At 35.5% G+C, this 21465-nt stretch overlaps 1 protein-coding gene across 1 annotated transcript; it reads left to right on the top strand.

Moving 5' to 3' along the window:
- Positions 1–1566: 1566 nt before the first annotated feature.
- On the top strand, positions 1567–20623 carry LOC103334994 (nucleoporin (DUF3414)). Its single transcript, XM_008237979.2, has 32 exons — positions 1567–1859; positions 1990–2163; positions 2670–2765; positions 3013–3082; positions 3178–3311; positions 4023–4163; positions 4245–4402; positions 5352–5520; positions 5611–5709; positions 5959–6036; positions 6122–6181; positions 6322–6479; positions 7496–7697; positions 8262–8381; positions 8634–8719; positions 8817–8921; positions 9401–9478; positions 10329–10417; positions 10709–10857; positions 12113–12256; positions 12340–12441; positions 12689–12799; positions 13351–13455; positions 13564–13674; positions 14781–14959; positions 15082–15544; positions 16036–16143; positions 16317–16375; positions 17154–17538; positions 18268–19824; positions 20011–20218; positions 20319–20623. The coding sequence occupies exons 1-32, from the start codon at positions 1752–1754 to the stop codon at positions 20417–20419; spliced, it is 5907 nt and encodes a 1968-aa protein (XP_008236201.2). The 5' UTR covers positions 1567–1751; the 3' UTR covers positions 20420–20623.
- The last annotated feature ends 842 nt before the right edge of the window (positions 20624–21465 follow it).

Here is a 21465-nt window from a genome sequence, read left to right as displayed (position 1 = left end):
TACCTTTCATTTTCATTTGCTCTCAAGTTGCTTCTCCATTGACGAACAAAGCACAAGATCCAAATATCAGATATTGTTGTCGCTTTCAAAGAGGCTCATTTCGCCGAGCTATATTTGTAGCCGAATGTTGCGTGTCTCAACTCAAACCAATTATTTATGGGTCGTTTTCCATACTCCATAAAGAAGTAGGTAGATAGGATAGTGACCATGCAACATAATTTATGTCTGTAGACTATCAATTATGGAACCATCGAATGACATAAGTTAATCATCTCTTCTCATAGCACATGGGTGGCACCACAATGAAAAAGTGGGCAAAATTCTCTTCCTACCCCCAAGTGCGTCCAGTTCGATTCACGTAGAAGATAATCTTGAGATAACCTTATATAAAACTCCCCACTCCCCTCTCCCTCTCTAATGAATGACCAAAACAAAAACCATCTCTTGCCATATATTTTTTCCCTTAATGAGAATACATATAGACAATTAATCAGCGTTGTAATATACAAAGAAATTGTTATCGGCAATTCAAAAATGTTTACTCCTCTCATGAAAAAAATTAGTAAAACATTGATTACAATGAAAAATGTATATTTTAAAGAGTTATTTACACTAACACCCCCTCAAGTTTTCGGATTTTTTCACAAAACCCCTGAGGTTTCAAAAATTACACGAACACTCCCCGATGTTTTAAATTATTTCCACAAAACCCTTTTTCATTGTTTTTTTCATCCAAAGATTGATGATTTTATATATAAATTTTTTTTAAATCCAAAAGACATAATTAACCTTTGAGATTAGATTGCACATACATTCACTAAGGTTGCTTTGTCATTTGCACACGTTTAAAAAAAATTGAAATCATCAAGTTTTGAAGGAACGAGGAAAATTTGTGAAAACAATTTGAAAACTTAGGGAGTGTTCGTGTAATTTATGAAACCTTCAAAGGATTTTGTAAAATAGTCGAAAACTTGAGGAAGTGTTAGTGCAAATAACTCTCTTTTAAAATGTTTGGTAATAAAGTTTGTGCATCGTGTACAACTGTCTTTTTACATGTGATAATAAAAGGATTTATAGTAAAACTACAAATGATAACATTTTTACACACTCACACAAAGAAACACGAAAATAACAAATTTATTTCTATAATACTTCAATCAACAAAATTTTATTATTAAAAGAAAAAAAAATTGACATATAGAAAAATATGTAACGTTACTGGTATATTTCTTGATATGTAAAAAAAAAAAAACAGTTATTGAACATTATCAACTTGCTATTAGTCTGTATTTCTCTTATGAATATTGTAAAATGTCTCAAATTCGAATTCTCTTCTCACATTGATTTGAAAGAAAAAAAATTCAACACTTTCCAAATTATATTAAAAAGTTCAAAAAGCAACGAAAAACATTAGAAAATTATAATTTAACTCGGGCTAGTTAGACTAACCCAAACTCAACCCAACAGAGCCCAACAGACTTGGACTGAACCGAAGGCTAGTCAAGTTCGAGCCCAATTGAAAATCTGCGTTCTTCTTCTTCTGACCCCCGAAAAAAAAGTCCAAATTATTGTCAAATTCAGTATATTTTTATTTTTATTTCTTCAATCGCAGGAAGCGCGAAAAGAATCAAAATTCGTAAAGTAAAAACCCCATAATTGATGTGTTTCTGCTTCTGAAACTGAAAAACTGAAAAACTGAAAAACCCTCTTCTAGGGTTTAAGTTCAACGGTCAGAGCTTTCAGGCTCTTCAATGGCCAGCCCTAAGTCCGTCGACGCCTCTCTGTGGTGGGACCCTTTCTCTGTTTTACTTACTGAGCTCGAAAATGCGTCTCTCTCGTCCGACCTCCCTCCCAATTTGGTAATCTCTCCTTCTCTCTCTCTCTCTCTCTCTCTCTATATATATGTATGTATATCTCTATCCCTCTATTCATGCATGCATTTGTGCGAAAGTAAGTAAGTGTTTTGAATTTGGTTGGTGTTTTGTTTAGGTAAAGAAATTGAAGGACAATCATGCTTGGTTTGTGGACACATTGTCTCACTTCAAGCCGCCCAATGAGAAAGCAAGAGAGGCTTTGAATTCACAGCAAGTGAAAGTTGGGTCTCACCAGTTGGATATAAAACCCGAATTGAAAGATAAGGCTTTGAAAATCAGCTCGTATTTGGTGAGTTTGTACTACTGCTTTCATTCCATTTTCACAATTGAAATATGTATGCGTCTAGTGTTTATATATGTTCGGATATTGGATTTTTTATATTGTAAATATTATTTTCAGAAATTGTGTTAATCTATAAATTTGTGACAATTTTTGTTTCTTGCTTTTGGGCTCTCTGTGAACTTTTATTTGGTTTTGGATTCTCAATTAGTGGCTTGTAAAACTAATCATATGAATTATAAAGGTGATTCTGAAGAAACTTATTATGGGTTTGGCAAGTTCCGCATTCAAATTTTCAACCGAAGTTACTGCTTGGTTGATTTAATAGTATGTTATTTTCTTCATGTTATGGGAACAGATAGATAATGATGTTCTCCATAACATAAAGCAGATGCTACTGATGGTCTTATTGATTGCCCTAGATAATGATGTTCTCTATAACATAAAGCAGATGCTACTGATGGTCTTATTGATTGCCCATTTGCTACAAAACTTACTTTTTTTGTTTGTTTCAGTATCTAGATGAGGTGCAATCGTACATTCTTGTTGAGAGGTCTTTCAAGAACAACAACGTAGCTCTTGACTCTATAGTTCACGAGTATTTTCATGCGGTTAGTATCTCACTCATATTGTCTGACTGGTACGTATGTTGAATGCTATAGTTCTTATGTTCAACGTACCTGGTGTAAGGGGTGGATGAGTTGAGTGTAAATGTCAAATTTTTGCTGCTTGCAGAAAGTGGACATTTTTTGATCAAACAGAAAAAGAAATTGGACATTTACTTTGTTGCATTTAGTATTAGTGTATCGTTCTCAGTTTTTTCTTCTGTTTTTCCCAATTCCCTTCCCTCTTATGCAGGTATGTATTGACTATTACATTGAGCGACAGTACCTGCTGAAATGTACCAGGAGAATTCTCGCACATGCCTGTAAGTCAATCATGAGTCCCTCCCTCCTGTTGGCATCAGGTTTTTTTCACTAAGGCTGAACTTCAACAACGTTTGGGAATTGATCATTAATGCAGTGTCTTTAGGAAGTGTCTCTGGAGAAGGTAATGCTATGAAGGAGGAGGCGCTAAAGTTGATTTCTGATGGATTGGAGAGGAACCTGTTATCCGTGCTGCAAGACCTTTTATCCTCTAATCACCCTGAACAAATGGTATGTTCAAATGCCAATTAGGCATAATAATTACCCCTTAAGTTTATAGATCCTTGTTCCGTAATAGACCAATTAGGTTATTTTTGTCCTCTTCAGGCGTCCTTTTGCATTCTTATGGGTTGTGCTGTGCTGTGCTAAATTATGAAGTTAATTGATGTTGAAATTACATCTCACTGCATTCTTGACCATCTTTGGCTACAATGTGGATACTGGGGTATTGGAAGCTGAAGAAAAACTCTTTAGTATATTATCATTTACCAGGTTGAGTATTTATATTTGATAGTGTGTTGAAGGAGGTTATGTTAAGCAAAATTGAGGTAGTAGTGACCTAGTGAGAGTGGTTGCTATAACAACTGCTGGAGGAAGTTTTAAACCAGTTATTGACAAATAACAAGTCCCTGCGGCTGTGCGATGTGCAATAGCCTAAGAAACATGTATTTGGGTGTGGAATATCTATTTGGTCGTCCCTGTATTACATTCATATGATGCTTTAGGACAGAATAGGTGAAATTATCATTGTTTATTCTGCTGAATTGCAATCTTATGTTTCCTTAATTACATTTGAGATTGTATGTCGATGCCCATGTAAAGGGATGTTATTGACATAGGTGTACGCATCTCCATGCATGCTTTTATTTGAAGAATATAGAATTGAATCATTTTGTATTTGTTACAAAGCCCTAATGTTAATTTGTCTGGGTGCTTTATTAGGATATTGACCTTTTCACTTTGTGGGCTGAGGAGACACTAGTTGAAGACAATTTAGTTTTGGACATTCTTTTCCTTGTTTATAATGAGTCAGTTTGTACTTGTAATGGTGAAAGGTGGAAAACATTGTGCTGGCTATACAAGGTATTTTGTTAGCTTTCTTGCAGAAGTCGTTTATAAAGTACTATCTTATCCTAGTTCAAGCTCAAAAGCTTTCTCCTGCAGGGAATTCTATCTGGGTCTTATAACTTTGGAAAGCTGGCAGTATCAACTGAAGCACTACGTTCTGCTTATCAAGCCAAAGTTCAGCTGCTTCTAATCCTTATCGAAACCTTGGACCTGGAAAATATTCTCCAAATGGTTCACGATGAAATCCCTTTCAGGTTTTTATCTAGTTAGGATGCATCTACATATTTATTCTGCAATTCATAAACTATCAAGAGCAAAACATCTTAGGCCATATCAATGATTTATACATTTAAATATCCAGATCATGAAGATCACAGTTGTTGCGCAATACAGTGCAGCATTTCTTATGTCATTACTCAATGAAGATGCCTTTTGGTGTATGCTAAGGGATGAACTGCCTTTAGGTGGAATCCACTTGTGAGGCAGATATGGCGTGCCTTTAGTTAGCACATATGTTGTAAATTAGACAAGACAAAACTAAAATAACAAAATTGAACTTAAGTATTGGTTTCTATTGGATCAGAAAATTCTACTAACTATGAAAAGCAACAGAAACTGTGATTATCGTACTGTGCTCTCCAAAGAGCAACTCTTCTCAAAATCTCAGGAAAGGTGCTGAGTTGGAATCCCATTCTAACTGCTTTTTTTCTTTCTTCTTATTTATTATTATTTAATTAATGTGAATGCAGTACGATCAATACTCTTATATAAATGAAAACCACTCAGACTCATTACAAGCAGGCCTAGAGATCTTTGAAATGATATGGGCGTTTAGGTCTAACATTTTCACACCCAAAATCCTGCAGATTCCCAATTCGCTTGAAGCTTGAGTACTATCTCTATGCATGCTGTTAGCCAAGTTATTTGTCTGCGAATTTAGGACCTTAAGATAATTTGATTTGCAATTTTAAAATGCCGTGATTGCAACTATGGATATAATATGCTTGTTAATGCTGTGGTAACTTCCCTTTTATATATTTAAATGAAAAGTGTTAAGCTTCATCAGTATAATTCTAATCAATGATTGTTTCCTTAAGGTTAATATGGTATTGTTGGTTCTGTTCTTTGTGTCCATTCTTAAAATTTTCCATGGTTATATATCCTTACCTCCATCTTTATTTGCCTTTTTCTGCTATTCCTTAGGGAAGGCAAATCCGTTTTTACTTTGGCTGATGTCCAAGAGATGGAAGCAATAATTTCAACTTTCAATGTTTTTGAAACAAAAGAAGCAGGCCCATTAATTCTAGCATGGGCTGTGTTTCTTTGTCTGATTTCATCACTTCCAGGCAAAGAAGAAAACAATGTAGTAATGGTAGGTGGTTCCGTGCAGATGTTGTCTCCCAACCAGGCTGTATGAATGATACAAATGATTATTGTGCTTAGTTTTTCTCTCATTTTCCAGGAAATTGATCATGGTGGTTATGTTCGTCAAGCCTTCGAGGCTGCATCTTTGACTTATCTTGTAGAATTCCTTCAAAGTGATGTATTGAAGGAATCTGACGTAAGTTATTCACAGTTTATAAGTGTATGTGTTTAGAGAAAGTAGTTTCTCGTGTTGCCCAATATGCTCAAATTTGCCTATTGGTTTCCCCCCCTTACCCATTAGAAGGCTTGGGGTCCATCCCGAGGTTTTAACAAGTTTTTATTTGCATTGCTTTGGCCATTTAAAGTCTTTTATTTTTGGGTCTTTTTTCCCCCAAATTATTTTCATTTTCAAACGAGTGACCTTTTTTTCTTTCTTTTTCTTTAGGGGCCTGTTGCTGGTTATCGAAGTGTGTTGAGAACCTTTATTTCTACATTTATTGCATCTTATGAGATTGGTCCTCAGGTAAATGCATAATGGATCTCTGCAAATTCCTTATTGGCATTTGTTGGATGCATTTCTCATTTCTTCTGCTCCTTATACTGTGCAGCTGGAAGATAGTGCTCTTAAGTTAATAGTGGATATTCTTTGCAAAATTTATCAGGGAGAGGTTTGGACACTGTTGTTATCTTTCAGCATCTGTTGCTATGAGAAAAATATGTTATAATTATAAATATGAAATTGCTATTATCAATTTTATTAGTGTATTTGTTACTCATTTTTAAAGGGAAGTTCCGCTGAATTTTGCAGGAGTCACTTTGTATCCAGTTTTGGGATCGTGAAAGTTTTATTGATGAGCCTATCCGGTGTCTTCTTCGCAGCTTAGAGGGTGAATTTCCTTTCAGGACTGTGGAACTAGTTCGCCTTTTATCATCTCTTTGTGAAGGAACTTGGCCTGCAGAATGTGTGTGAGTATACTTATTTGGCAAGGCTGTTTCTTATTCTGGTTTTTGATAAGCCGAATGAGTTGTAGACCTGATCAGTATATGGGTGTTGGGTTCAACTTTAATTTGGTTATGGAAATTCTCAGGCCAGACTTGTTTGCTGTATTAGTTGATAATAAGAAGAGTCTTTGTAAAATTGTATTTATAAGCGGGTAGAAAGCCTAACAACAATTAATCATAAAAGCTTATCTAAACTTTTCTCAGTTATCCTTTTCAGTTTGTGCAACATAACTGTCCTCAAAATCCTATATTAAAAGGGCTACACTACTTTTACTGTTTTTATACAGTAAGCCAAAACATTTTATTTTTATTTTCGCCTGGTCCTTTGCATCAAATACTTACAGTATTGGTGCTGTGATTAAAGCTAATGTATATATTTGTGGTAAATAAGTAAGAGTAATGCTACACTTACCACCTTTTTATCCCACATTTCCATACCACATGATGTGGCATGTCCATATCATATGCCACATCAATTAAATCGATGAAGTGTATGTTAATAAAGAAAGTTTAATTGACAATTTTTTAAGAAAATGTTAAGTAATTTTAATTGATATGTGGCTGTCCACCTCACCTGCCACATAAGGTGGTATGGGAATGTGGTATACAAATGTGGTAAGAGTAGCATTATTCAATAAGTAAAGCAAAGTTTGTTCTAAGTAAATGTGTGTGAAAAGATATGATCAACTCCGTCTAATTGGTTAAACATGTTTATATCTAGTTGTAAACGTGTGTGAATTTTTTCCTATATATATGTATATAGTTAGCGTAGCTATTGGTTGTAATTTTTGTATATTTTCTGGTGTTTCTCAAGCTTCTTTTTGTAAGATGATATTGATTCATTATCTTTTCTATATTCCCTCTGCCCAAGGGAGTGCTCAAAATAAGTTATATTATCTTTTAATTGGTTCCCATGCAAAACATGCTGCTTATTCAATTATTATGTTCTCTCATTTGTCGTGTGTTCATCCTTTCAACAGGTTTAACTTTCTAGATAAGTCTGTTAAGATATCATCCTTGGTTGAGATTAATAATAGTTCCTCTGTGGATGACATCTCTACAATTGTTGAGACGCACCTCCCGTTGCATGTTCCTGGATTTGAAGGTTTAGTCATTCCCAGTAGAACTTGTGGACATGTTTTAAGATCAGTTGGTGGAAATGCTGCTCTTGTCCAATGGGAGGTAAGCGAATTGCTTTTAACTATATTGGTAATTGGTTTGTATTGATGACTTTTATATATTCCTGACAAAGATCACTAGAGTTTCAACTGCTTATAAGGGCACGGGTATTCGGTGATACTTTAAAAAGCATGTTCCAATGTTACTGCATTTGTCTGTGTGTGCTGTTTGTGAATACTCTATCTTTCTCGTGTATTTTGAAATTTGAATACGCATTTTTAGGGATTACCATGTGACAAATTATTACCTCTCCTCAAAGGTTTTTCTTTGTCGAAATTTTTTAATATCTCAATTATACGTGCTACTTATGAGGCATTAAAGTGCAAAAACACGTATTATTTAATATTACCTTGTCTTACTTTCCTTTTTGATACCATCTTCCTTTATGCTCTACATTATTAACAAAGCCATGATTTTTTCTGCTATAATTCAAGTGACATGTCTAGTTTTATTTAGTGCATTGTGAACAATATATTCGAGGAGAGTAATATAAGATATCCAATTTAATATTCAATTGAATTTTTTATTGGTTGCTGTTTTGTGCTAATTCATGCTTCTTTTGTACAGTATACACAATCTGAGGTGCTAGTATTGCTCATGCGCCTGGCTGAGGAGCTGTATTTTGAGAGAAATGACGAAGTTCTTCTTATCCTTGATCTGATTAGCCGGATGGTTACCTTTAACACGGTATTTTTTTTCATCATTCATTGCTAGAGTCTTTATGGATTTGGAAAAGTATTGGCTACATCAATTAGTGTATTTTACAATTTATTGTAGTCGTTGGGTTGTTGCTAAGAAACTTGGTGGCCAGGCCTTCATGCTTTATTTTGAATAATCTCGATTAAGCTGTTAAATGCTTGTGGGCAATTCATGATTTCTTACCATTTCTGTAACTATCTTTTTTTTACCAACCTTTTCGTACTGGTGTTTTATGTTTAGGCTGTATGTTTTGCTTTGATGGACATTGGGAGCTCATTACATTTCCAATCAACTGGCATGAGTTGGCAGATAGGAAGTAATATGTGGTATATAGCAACCTTTTGTTTGTGCTTATGTGTTTTGTTTCCTCTTTCTCACCTGTCTTAGTATGTCTTGTAATTTGCACTTTTGTTATTCATTCAGGTTGGTTGAGATCATTTGCTCTTTAATCAGAAAATCATCTCCTACTTCTGATGGTGCCGCTCTGATGTCATTGGGTATAAATATTTTAGCAAAAATGTTAAAATGGTAACTTCATCCTTTATCCTCTTGAGTTCTCTATGTCTTGCGTACATATCCTTGTCTTTTCAATTGTGGGTGGTCTAATATTCTTATTATTAAGATGATGTCAATTGGAAAGCTGTTCTTAGCCAGGGATTCGGTCTGAGTTTCGTTCGCTTTTTTGTGGAATTGTTATTACGATCTGATGTTTGGTGGCACATTGTTGTAGGTTTGTTTTGCTTTGGCAGATACTTGTCTGCTGTGTTTGTAGTTTGCCTTTATATCAATATAGTTCTGTTTCCGCATTAAAAAATATGGCGTCAATGAGAATGACTTCCCTCACAATGACAGCAGTCGTAGTTGTACATGATATAGTGCAGTCCTGAGTGTGATGTATCTTGAACTTCAGAGTGTTATATTAGCCTATAATTTTTGCTTTAAATTGATTTCGGCATATGCCAGACCTGAGCAAAACCTCTGTGTTTAACGTGCATTTATTGTGGCAGTTACCCTTCTCATGTTGCTGAGGTGGCTTTAAAGGCAAATATATTTGATTTCAGCAATGGTCACGATGATTCATCAAGGTGAATCCTTTGAGAAAAGACTTATTTTTTTCGTTCTGCTGTTATTGTGCACACATATAAATGTGCGGTTTATATTCTTACCTGAAGTTAATTGAAGTATATCTGAAGTGGAGCTGTATTTCACTTCCTCTTTTTTGTTTTTTTGTTTTTCTTTCTCGAGCTTATGTCTGGATCCTTTCTTTATAAGACCTTTTTTTCCCCACTGTATATTGTCGCCACATTAATTTCCTGTTATTCTTGTTCATAACATACATATTTCTTCCTGGGGGTGCTCTACTTGTTACACAGTTGTCTTGTAGAAGATTAATTTCTCTTTATGGCTTTTGTTCTCCTCTTTCTTTGGTTTTGCAATTTCCCTTAACTAATGTTAAAATGAATTTGTTACTGATAAAGTGAAGCATTGGTTGGGTGGAAGAGTGCATTATGAGTATGTGGGAGGTTGTGGGTTCAACCCCCCACAACAACATTTCATTTCCCTTTTTTTCGTTTAAAAAAAGAAAAGAAATTTTTACTGACCCCAGAAAGGCCTTGTGTTGAAATTGATGAGGGTAGAAATAAAACATGTTCATCAACATGCCTCAATACTACATTTCTAGACAGAAATGAAGTTCTACATACCGCGATGCTCCAATGAAGTCCTTTCTTGTATTGTGCTGCACATGAGGCAAGCCTTTTACTGTCTTTTTTTTGGTGGGGGGCACAATGGAAGTTGGTTATAAATAATAATCTGACATTTATCTTGGCTTTCTTGTTTGTGCTGGCAATGTTGATGCCTCATGTGAGACTGGGGAAGTTTTTGTTCTAATCCTTGATATTACTTTTTGGCTTCTTTTTTTTTTTTTTTTTCTAGTGGATCATGGTTGCTTTCTGGAAAAATGGCAAAGATGCTATTAATTGACTGTGAGCAGAATGATGGTGACTGCTCATTGACTATATCAGGTATATTTTGTTGTATGATTCTTTTTGCTTTCTTACGTTCTCTTTGTAATTTTTTTTTAAAATCTTACAATTTGTTAATGTGCTTTTGCTGGTCTAACATCATCTAATTTGTCGGGCTTTGTTTACTTTGTACTAAATTATGTCTATATACACAATAACAAAGGAAACACTGATGTTTCGTTGTTTTTCATTTATTTATTTATTTATCTTAGTTTTCTGCCTAGTTGTGTTTCAAGATTTCAAAATTTCTGTGATCTATTCCATGACATGGATGGTTTTAAAACCTTGCAGTGCTGGACTTCACTGTACATCTCATGGACACAGGACTGAAAAATGATGCTGTCTTGGCTTTAATTGTTTTCTGTATTCAGTATGTTCTTGTTAACCATGAATACTGGAAATACAAGGTGAAACATACTCGTTGGAGAGTAACATTGAAGGTACATCCTTTGGTTTCTCTTATGCTGCTATTGTGACAAAAGTTGGTTCTATTTTTGTTTTACTTTAAGTTTACAACAAACTTGATTCCTGTTGGGGGGTAAGCTTTTTGTATTTTGTATAACTAGCTTAAATTCTGAGCTGGTCCTAATTAATAGGATTGCCCTATAAACCATCAGAAACAGAGAAAAGTTGATAGTTCCATACAAGGTACATACAGGAGAGTAACTTTATATTTTCTTGGCAAATTATATTTTCTTAGCGATTATTATACTACCATATGAGATCAAGTCCTTTTGCTCTGCATGCAGTTGCTGTCTTATGTGCTGTGTCCTATTGGGATGACAAGTCTGGATATGAGTCATGAGTTTTTTAAATATCTTTCTAAAAATTATGAATGAGAGCACCGTTAAATAGGAACTTGGCTTTGTTAGGGAAGTTGTTGTGGAGCTTTCCTTTGGAAAGAGAATCTCTTTGGCCTGTTGTCATTCAAGTTATATTTGGCATTGATGCCAATGTGTGAGGCTTTAATGTGGTGGCTGGAGGTTCCAATCGAAGTCCTTGGAATGACATTTCATTGAGAATTAGGTATTTTCTTCAAAATCTTCAGTTATTTGTGGGAAAGGGAGAAAATTAGTTCATAGGGAGATAATTAGGTTGGGGTTCTTCCTTTGTGCTTTTTATATCTGTTTCTATTACTTGATGTGCAAATTGCCAATCTTCGGCCTCCTATATTCCAATGAGCTGGATTTCCATTTCTGGAGAAATTTGAATGATTTTCAAATGGGTAAGCTTCGTTCTTTAGTATCTGCGGTAGGGAATATCTCCTTGTGTCCATTCTGATAAAAGGTCTTGGCCAATTGAATCTTCCAGAACTGTTGAGTAGATAGCAGGCTGATGTAGAATTTTTGTACCTTCAGTGGATTACTTGTTTGCTGTAACTGTAGTACTAGTTTCACGTCATTTTAATAGTGTTATTCTAGTTTCACGTCATTTTGAAAGCATCATTTTCAAGACTATTTCTAGGATGATACAACAAATGAGCCCAAATGGGCAAGCTTGTAAAGAATTCATATCCAAAATTTTGTCTGCATCAATGCTTGGTAGGGAATCACAATGTGTGCATGTTTGGCTTCTTGTGGCTAGTTAATCTTCTCTATTAATTGGTTGTCTAATTTATTATATACTTGGCCCAACTGGTATTGTAAATGTAGATTATACTGGGAAGGTGAATTTTAATATCCTTTACTGTGTCAGGTGCTTGAAGTGATGAAAAAATGTATTACATCAATATCATGCTCTGAAAAGTTGGATGAAGTCATCTTGGATAGGTTACTGTCTGATTCTTCCATCCATAGTACTCTCTTTCGGATTGTTTGTACAACTACAGAAGCATTAGAGGTGGGCTATGCTGTGTATCTTATGATCTTGTTTAGTCACAATCTGTTGTGATTTTGTTCTAATTTGGGGACATTTTTCTGCAGAGACTTTATATCAGCTGGCATCCGACAGAGGTTGAAGGTTTTGAGATGGCTATATGTTCAGTTTTAGATATTCTTTTCATAATCCTCTCCAAATTTTCTAAGGTATGCTTGGAAGTAAGCATGTGGAATTGGCATTTTGATTGGCATGGTATATGTTACAATTTTTTGTATAATGCTAAATGTAGTGATCTGCTTCTGTTTAAAAGTGAGTTTTCTGGAGTGTCTGTGTAGAGACCAACTATACATATCCGTGATGGATATTTTCCTTTATTTGTAATATGGTGGTTGGTTTTAAGCATTGTATTTTTATTTAATACAAAAGTTGATGTTCAGCTTTGTGTATTTCCAGGATATATCTTCCAGCCCTCCATTTTTTCACCAAGCAGTCTTCTCATCTGCAACAAAACCAATTCCTGTAGTTGCAGCGCTTGTCTCCTTGATATCTTACTTTCGCAATCCTGTATGGCCTTTCTCCATTCTCAATTGTTATTGACTCTATTCTTTGCTTTACATTTGTAAACAGTACAATTACAGGGTTCTCCCTTTTTGGTTATTGTGTATCTACATGTATATCATCAAAGTATTATTGGGATAGTTCCTCATTGCTTGCCTCAATTGTCTATATAATTATTGTTTTTTGGTGAATTGCAATGCCAATTTGTTTCTTTTTTTATACTTATTACAACACTTTGATTCATAAGAAACTTATAGTTGCATTCAATGGTTTTTAAGCCTTACTCTAAGCTTTGGGCATGATAGGCGTAATGTTATTTCGTTTAACCGTCGAACTAGCATGCCCTACGGGGTAGAATATGGCATTGTGCACATCTTATATACATTTAATTACACAGAATTGTATAGACACTATATAAGTCGGGAATGTTAATCCTTTGTCACTACCAAATAATTCTAAGTGGTATTTTTTTTGTCTTGGTTTTGTTGACAGTATGTCCAATAATATTTCCATAATTGTTGAGTATCTTTATTAACGTTCTTGAGTTTTCTGTGCAGGGAATACAAGTTGGTGCTGCTAGGGTTTTATCAGCGTTCTTGATGATGGCAGATTTAATGCGACCATATTTGTTTGGTAGCAGCTTTGGTCTGGATGATAAGCAGGTTTGGTGTGTTTACATTTATTTTTTTAGTTCCGTGTTAATTTCTTGTAATTCCAGTTGAATAAATCAACTGCTTCTAAATCTGGTTGTTGCTGCTACACTGTTGTAGATTGGAGATCTGAGGCAGTGTGTTAGTTACATACTACTTGAGCAGTCGGAATGGAATGAAGATCTCTTTGTTGCTGTAGTCAATCTCCTCACTTCTGCTGCTTGTTATCAGGTTTGTTATTGTATGGTATCAAGTTCTGTATTTTATTGTTTGAGTTTCACTCACAAAGTTAGGAAGTAATGTTTGAATGCTAGTGGTGTTCAGGTCCAAAAAAGAAAAAGAAAAGAAAGAATGCTAATGGTCCATTTCTTCCAATTTTAATTTAAACCATCTTGACAATTGTTTGATTAACGGCTCCAAATTTTGCTCCTTTTTTATTTTCTTGGAAAAAAACACTTTTAAATTCTGTAATTAGGTGCTTATATTTCACAGATATTTGGTTAGATTGGCGAGCACAATGTATTTGTTGTGTTTTCTGTTGGGTCTTTTTAGCACTAGATTGTCCACGTATTTTTGTTCTGTTTCTTTGAAGTGAATGTCTTGTTCATTATACTTGTACTTTTGTCATTTAATCCTTAAAAATCTCTCTTTTTTAAAAAAGAAAACATTGTATGTGTGTGTGTGTGTACATATGGTGGCAATTTTAGTGCCTTTCATCCTCAATGCAAACTTTGTGTGGTTATATTGCTAGCCTTTCATTGGAGTTTTGTGATCTATACAGATAACATTTTCCTCCACTTATTAAAGCGTTTGACTTCAAAGTAGTAGAACTAGTAGTGTTATTAGCTGTTGAAAAAGCCAAGTTTAGCTGGGTGCTTCCACAGACCTGTTATTCATTGTTAAGCAAAGGGTTAGGTTTTGGTCTTCTATGTAGGCATCTGTGTCATCTGAGTTCAGGGGTATTTCTCTGTCTGATATTCTTCTAGATAGAAGGGTAGTTGTTAATAACTGAGCAGTTAGATTTGTCTGGATCAGTGGTACTGTAGTTTCTTATGTTGTTTGTGGTGGACACCTTCACAGTAATGTATTGTTGATTCTGATGAGTCGAAGTATCTTCTTAAAAATTAGCAGTTTGGGCATCTAGTACAAATATACTTTTTGATGCAGTCAAGGCAGCTGAGCCTAAGCTACTCCTTAATGAAAACAGGAACAAAGCACTGGCATTCAAGCCAAAGTTGTATGTTTTACTAGATCTTAGGTCGTCAGTGACCTGGTTATGGCCTTTTTGAAAATGATTTGGTTTAGCTTTTTCTGACTGATTGTTTATTCATGTACAGCCTGCTTTTCTTGTTGCTGTATTATCCAGCGAAGTGAAAAGGGATGTTCAACAGAGTAATGCTGGTCATGTGAAGCTGCCAACAAATGATGTTACCTTCAGGTCATCTGAGTCGGAAAAAACAAGTATTGTGGATGCAGTTCTGTATCAAATTGAAAGATCTAATGATCTTATCAACAGGTATTTTGTGCTCAATGGATCCTTAATTTGGTTTCTTAGTTAGTTCTTTCATCATTATCCTGCAGTCTTCAAATTTATGCCTTTTTCTCTCATTTTCTTAGTTCCTTTTTTTAAATCTGCAGCAATCCCCGAATACTGCTGAATGTTCTTAACTTTCTAAGGGCACTGTGGCAAGGTGCTGCTCAGTACACTAATATTTTGGAATGCCTGAAAAGCTCCGCAAATTTCTGGAAAAAATTGTCCAGTTTTATTTCAGTAATTTCTAGTTTAGAAGCTCCTTCACCTGAAAATATAACTGAGACAGAAGCTCAAGATTTGGCTTTCAGATATCAGTGTCAATCTGCGATATTGGAAATAATGGCACATGACATGTTTCTGCACAAAAAGCTATTACATTTGGAGACACTTGCAAAACAAGTGCCTGAATCACAAGACAGGATACAAAATACAGTAAGATTAGAAAAATCAAAAGCTTCAGATCTGGTGGATATTTTATCAGCCTGGTGCAGGAGCTCTGTTTTGGATAATCTTACCAAGTCACTTTCTTATTGTGAATATAACCTCAAGTTGTATTTACAGGCAAAGGTGACTTCTATTCTGGAAATTTTTACTTCCTCTTATGTGTGAATTATGTCTGTTGTTTCGGTCCCTGGTTTTTTCTTCAATTTGGTTGGTTAGTCATCACATATCATCTCATCTTCACTCATTCTCTGATTTTTGTTGGTTGTTTAATGTTATGTAAGTTCACTGTTCAATTTGGTTGGTTTCATCTCATTTAGTTTCTGCTTAAGTTCACCGTTCAAAGAAACAATCATCCTCTGTATAAGAACGTTTCTCACCTATACATTACTCTGTTCAATCTGTGCTTTATGACATACATTAGTATCAAACTATTAATAAAGCGGTTCCTTGATAGGATGTGTACTGTCGACCTTTCCCAATAGTTTTCTTAATTTTTAGAATGCAATAATTGTAGCTGTAACTTCACAGGTTGCTGCAAGTGTAATCACTGCCCATGTGTTGCCAATAGTTTTCTTAATTTTTAGAATGCAATAATCGTAGCTGTAACTTCACAGGTTGCTGCAAGTGTAATCACTGCCCATGTGATGGTGAACTTAGCAAATGGTGATGCAGGAAGTGTGTCTGTGTCATTACTTGAGAAGTCCAGCATCCTGTCAAATAAGGTTTGATCCTTTCTTGATTGTATTACTTAATTCGTAATTAAATATGATTGTATGCTGATAAACCCATTAAGAGCTCAGTTTAATTTATAATTTAATACTTTCCTTATAATATTGAGATTGTAAAGTTTGCATCATATCTGATTGTTATCTTTTTTCTTTCCCTTCATTGGCAGTTCAGAAGTCATCCTGCTTTTTCTGAATTGTTAGCTCAATACTCACAGCATGGTTACAGGTAATATGTGTGTTATTGTTAATTTCTGTTGGAATTTCTATGTTTAACTGTGCACTTCTTGTGCGAAGCATTTGTATGTCTGGAAACTGATATTATACCCTCCCCTGAAGATTCTGGATTTTTACGAGTGCTCCTTCCAGTAAATGTATTCTTATAGTGAGAAAACAGTTCTTCCTGTGATATGATTGATATGTGAAACTTTAGTTTCAAGTCCTGGAAGTCACCAGAGTATAAAAGAAGGATTTAAATACAGAACCTTGGAAGAGGTATCTGATGCTTTGGTCAAGCAGTACTCTTTTGTCTCTTGCCTGTGTTCATATTCCCTGTTGTCGGTTGACTACTGATTACCAGTCCATTTTCTGGTTTCAAGAGCCATGTTTGGCTCTTTTTGTGTGTGTGTGGTCACCTCCGTCCACGTGCATGTAAGTTTTAACTGTGATTCTTCATATTGTTATCACCTTATATGATGGGCATCCCCCATGACGTGCTGTTGCTTGCCTTATTTCCATTGACCTTGAAGTTGATCTGTTTTCTAGCCTTTGACAGACCATCTAAGTCGTGACATGTAACCATAAGTTTGGGTGGATTCAATTTGCATAGGGTTCAACAGATAATTTGATCTGTCGTATATTCTGTTTCACGTATTGATCTTTTAATTACATATGTTATCTCTCATAAGAATTTGTTGAGAGTATTATCCCACATTGGGAAATGGAAGCAATAAATGACACATGTTGTGCATTCAGCAGCATATGAAGAATTTATTATCTTTTTCCAGTGCAGGGAAGGAGCCAAACTATTTGATTCTCAGTGATCTTTATTATCATCTACAAGGAGAGCTTGAAGGCCGTGAAGTCAGTGCTGGACCATTCAAAGAACTCTCTCGGTTCCTTATAGAATCAAATGTTTTTCAGATTTACCAACATAAATATGATGCTGATCTTTTTGTAACCGGAAAAGATGCATACTTGTTTGATCTCAAACATGTACGAGCTGATTTGGGGTTAGATCTTTGGGATTATTCACAGTGGAAGGCATCAAAGGCAACTGCAGAAACAATGTTGAATCACATGAAGGCTGCAAACTCAATGGCGTTGCTTACAAGTTCGAAGCTTTCTGCACTAAGAGCATTAAGAAGTATCTTGACTGTGTTCACGGATGATGTGAGTCCTCTCTTAGACTTTGTAATTGCTTTCAGTTGCGTTCTCATAGTTAGAAATTCGATATCTGTAGCTGCTTTTTATGGTTCAAGATATTTTAAGGATCATGTAGATGTATATAATGGTTTCAAATACTTTAAATCTATTGTTAGTTTTAAATTAAAAAAAAATTGATGTCTAATATTTCAATATCTGATTTCTCATTTCAAAGTTTTTGAAAGTTAAGCAGTATTAGTGATAGCTCAGTTGATGAACACTGTGCTGCACCTATGCCATGTCTAATTAGGGTGCCGAAGAAGTAAAAACACTAGGACCTAGAGCTAGAGGTTCAACCCACATGATATATCAAGTTTCCTATCGTTAAAACTGGGTATGAATGGTAAAAGCATTTAATTGTACCTGAGGAATACTGATTTTATTTTGAAATACTCCGGTAACTTCTATCCATTTTCTAATGAGAGTGACGAAGTCATTGCATTCCATCTAATCAAGAATACAATACGAAAAACTGAGTTGTTGAGGTTTTAACATATAGTGAAGGCCCCAATATTGTGTTGGAAGAAATCACATGATCTAAGCATCCTGCTTTCAGCAGTGGGCATCTAAATGCTGATTAGTGCGGTTTGTGGGCTGTTGTATGGCTTTATTTATCATGGTTTGTTTGTTTTTTTCTTGCTTTAGAAAATGCCTTATTCTTTTTTTAAATTAATTCACATGTACCTGCTACTGCAGTCACTGGAGACGAAAAGTACAGCGAAAGAGATCTCTGATCAACTTGTTTTCTCATGCATCAATCACATATGCCAGAGCTTCCATGACACAGTAGAATCATTAGCTTCATTACCTGGTGCTCCTGAAGATATCTTTCACTTCCTTTCAGCTCAAGCAGAGTTGCTTCTCTATCTTATGATGTATTCACATAAAAGCCTGCCTTTGTCTGTTTGCATTCTTGTACTAAAAACATCAGGTTCTGGCCTTAAAGTGTTGAGTGATTTCAGAGCATTAGTTACCGGGCCAGCAGTTATGGGGGTTAACACTACCGTAAAGCTCTTGCTTATGTTGCTTCTCTCGGCAGTGGAGTTTAGTTGTCATAAGTCACATTTGGTTGGGGCAAGAGATATAATATCTGTTGAAGACCTGGCTAAAATATCTAACGTGAGTCTTGGTCTACTACCAATTCTCTGTAACTGTATGGCTATTGTTGAGAATGGCACCCTCTCCCTAACTACTATGGACTTGATACTGAGAAATTTCTTAACTCCCAACACTTGGTTCCCCATTATACAAAATCACCTCCAGCTTCAGCATCTTATTCTGAAGCTTCAAGATAAGAACTCACTTGACTCTGTGCCCATTATAATGAAGTTCTTTTTGACTGTTGCCCATGTGAGGCAGGGTGCAGAAATGCTTATTAATAATGGGTTTCTTTCGTCTCTGAGACTCTTGTTCACTGAGTGCTTGGATGGCAGGTCTTCTTCCATTAGTACTAATAAGAGAAATCCCAACTCAACTGAAAAAACTGAGAAGCCTCAGCAAATTTGGGGACTTGGTTTGGCAGTCATCACAGCTATGGTTCAGTCTTTAGGAGACAGTTCTGCTTGTTCTGATGTTGTGGAGAATGTAATACCCTACTTCTTTTCAGAGAAAGCCTATATGATTTCATACTATCTCAGTGCTCCAGACTTCCCATCTGATGGTCATGACAAGAAAAGACCTCGGGCTCAGCAGAGACAAACTTCTCTTACTGATCTTAAAGAAACTGAGCACACTCTCATGCTGATGTGCGTGCTAGCAAAACATTGGAATTCATGGGTTAAGGCCATGAAAGAAATGGACTCCCAGCTGAGAGAGAAAAGTATCCATCTTTTGGCCTTTGTCAGCCGGGGAACTCAACGCCTTGGAGAATCTTCGAGTCTTAATGCTCCTCTCGTATGCCCTCCTATCCTTAAAGAGGAATTCGATGGCTGCAAGAAACCCTCATTTGTTAACAGTAAAAGCGGATGGTTTGGTCTTTCACCGCTCAGTTGTGTGTCAAAACCAAAATTCTCAGCCGTCTCTACCACAACTGCGCTGGCTATTAAAACTCAGTCAACTGAAAATAGTGATCACGTATCTCAGTCATACTTCTCCGACACTATTGCCCTTCAGATATACAGAATTACTTTTCTTCTTTTGAAGTTCCTCTGTTTACAAGCTGAGGGTGCTGCTAGAAGGGCAGAGGAGGTGGGGTTTGTTGATCTTGACCATTTTCCTGAGCTTCCAATGCCTGAAATCTTGCATGGCTTACAAGTAAGATGACAATTTTTATTATTTAATTAGTTTTTATTTTGCTAATCTTTTAAGATCTTGAGATGTCTCAAGGTGTGGCTTTGATTTGTTTAATTATGCAAAAAATATCTGGTCTTCCAAATACTTAAAATTAAGTTTTGAGGTGACTTTCGTTTTTTTGAGTTGGATATGTTATTTCTGATGTAGGATCAAGCAATTACCATTGTTACAGAGCTGTGTGGGGATAAAAGATCAAATGATATTCAAATTGAAGTACAGAGTATTTGTTGCTTATTGCTACAAATAATGGAGATGGCCTTGCACTTGGAACTTTGTGTTCTACAAATATGCAGCATAAGACCTGTGTTAGGGCGTGTGGAGGATTTTTCAAAGGAAGTTAAACTTTTAATGAAAGGTAAACTCCATTCATTTTGCATACATGTTTTGTCACTTTTTTTTAATGGTAGTTCTTCAACATTTAACGAATGGTTTTTTCCTTGTAATGTATTTTGTAGCGATGGAGAGACATGCTTTCCTCAAATCATCTGTGAAGTCCTTGAAACAAATAACTTCGGTTATCTATCCCGGATTGTTACAGGCCGAAGAGTTTTTGTGAGATAAATTCTTGTGCATATAGGTGAAAACTGATCACTGTAGGCTTTGGAAGAAAAATGTAAAAACTAGTGTGTATTGCTTACATCAATGGCTTTAGAAATATTCCGCAGGCTTATAAAATTGTGCCATTTCTTTCAGCCATTCCTTTTGTATATATTTTCTTTTGAGAAAGGTTGTGGCTCTATGATGGAGAAGATTTCTAAAATCCGTGGCCATTCATGATTGTCGCGTGAGAATTTCCTTTCCTTCACTTTCCCAAACAAAAGGTCCCCTATAGGTATTAGGTATCTGTCATTGCTTTTATGCATTAGTGGGACCTATGATTTCTTCATTGTGAAATGCATGTAATTTTCAGATCCAATTCGAATTTAATAAATTACTTTAGTGTTTAGGGCAGTCGCTCTCGTGGGTGACTCTCGGTTGTTGATGCATGTGCATTAGCGGGGTGTGGTCACCCGCACGTTCGTAAGCAACTGTCGTAGGATTTCATAAGTGTACTTTCTCTCCATGTTGTCGCATCCCAATTCTCGACCCAAAGAAGAAGAAAAAATTGATGGCACCAACGAAAAGAATTTTTCCAGTCCCTACAAAAAAATGGCATATGATCACAAGTTCTAAGCTCCATAACGCATATACCCATTGTTTTGCTTATGAATGATGATCTGTTAGTTGGAAGATAATCAGAAGGTGAATCCCCGCAACTTTACTAAAGAAAGTGTGCTTCCTCTTTTAGAGAATAATGATCCTCCAAGAATATATGATTTCATTGATTTGTTGATTTTTATTTCATAATTAAGAAAATTTTATATTATTTTCCGCATGGAATAAAGAGCAAATTAAATTAATTAATCCAATGGTTGTCATTCGTCCTTCAATCCACATTTCCTAAGTTGGACCAAGTGAACGGGTCCAATTCATGGATCTATGGACCGGGCATCCATCCATGATCCATGGATACATATATATTTATTAATTTATTTTTCTTTTCGGAAAAATAAATAATATAAAAATTAGTCCTCATGATCCATAATTTCAGATATTTTTGGC

This window comes from Prunus mume, linkage group LG6 (genome assembly GCF_029339155.1).
Source record: "Prunus mume cultivar Tortuosa linkage group LG6, ASM2933915v1, whole genome shotgun sequence".
Lineage (NCBI taxonomy): Eukaryota > Viridiplantae > Streptophyta > Magnoliopsida > Rosales > Rosaceae > Prunus > Prunus mume.
This window is presented reverse-complemented; position numbering and strand designations above follow the sequence as displayed.

What these genes read in the sequence shown, in the direction of transcription:
- LOC103334994 (XM_008237979.2), top strand. Translation starts at nt 1,752, where the DNA reads ATGGCCAGCCCTAAGTCCGTCGACGCCTCTCTGTGGTGGGACCCTTTC. An exon ending in CTTATGAGATTGGTCCTCAG is followed by an intron (nt 6,037 to 6,121) that starts GTAAATGCATAA and finishes TATACTGTGCAG; the next exon opens with CTGGAAGATAGTGCTCTTAA. An exon ending in TCTAATGATCTTATCAACAG is followed by an intron (nt 14,960 to 15,081) that starts GTATTTTGTGCT and finishes TTAAATCTGCAG; the next exon opens with CAATCCCCGAATACTGCTGA.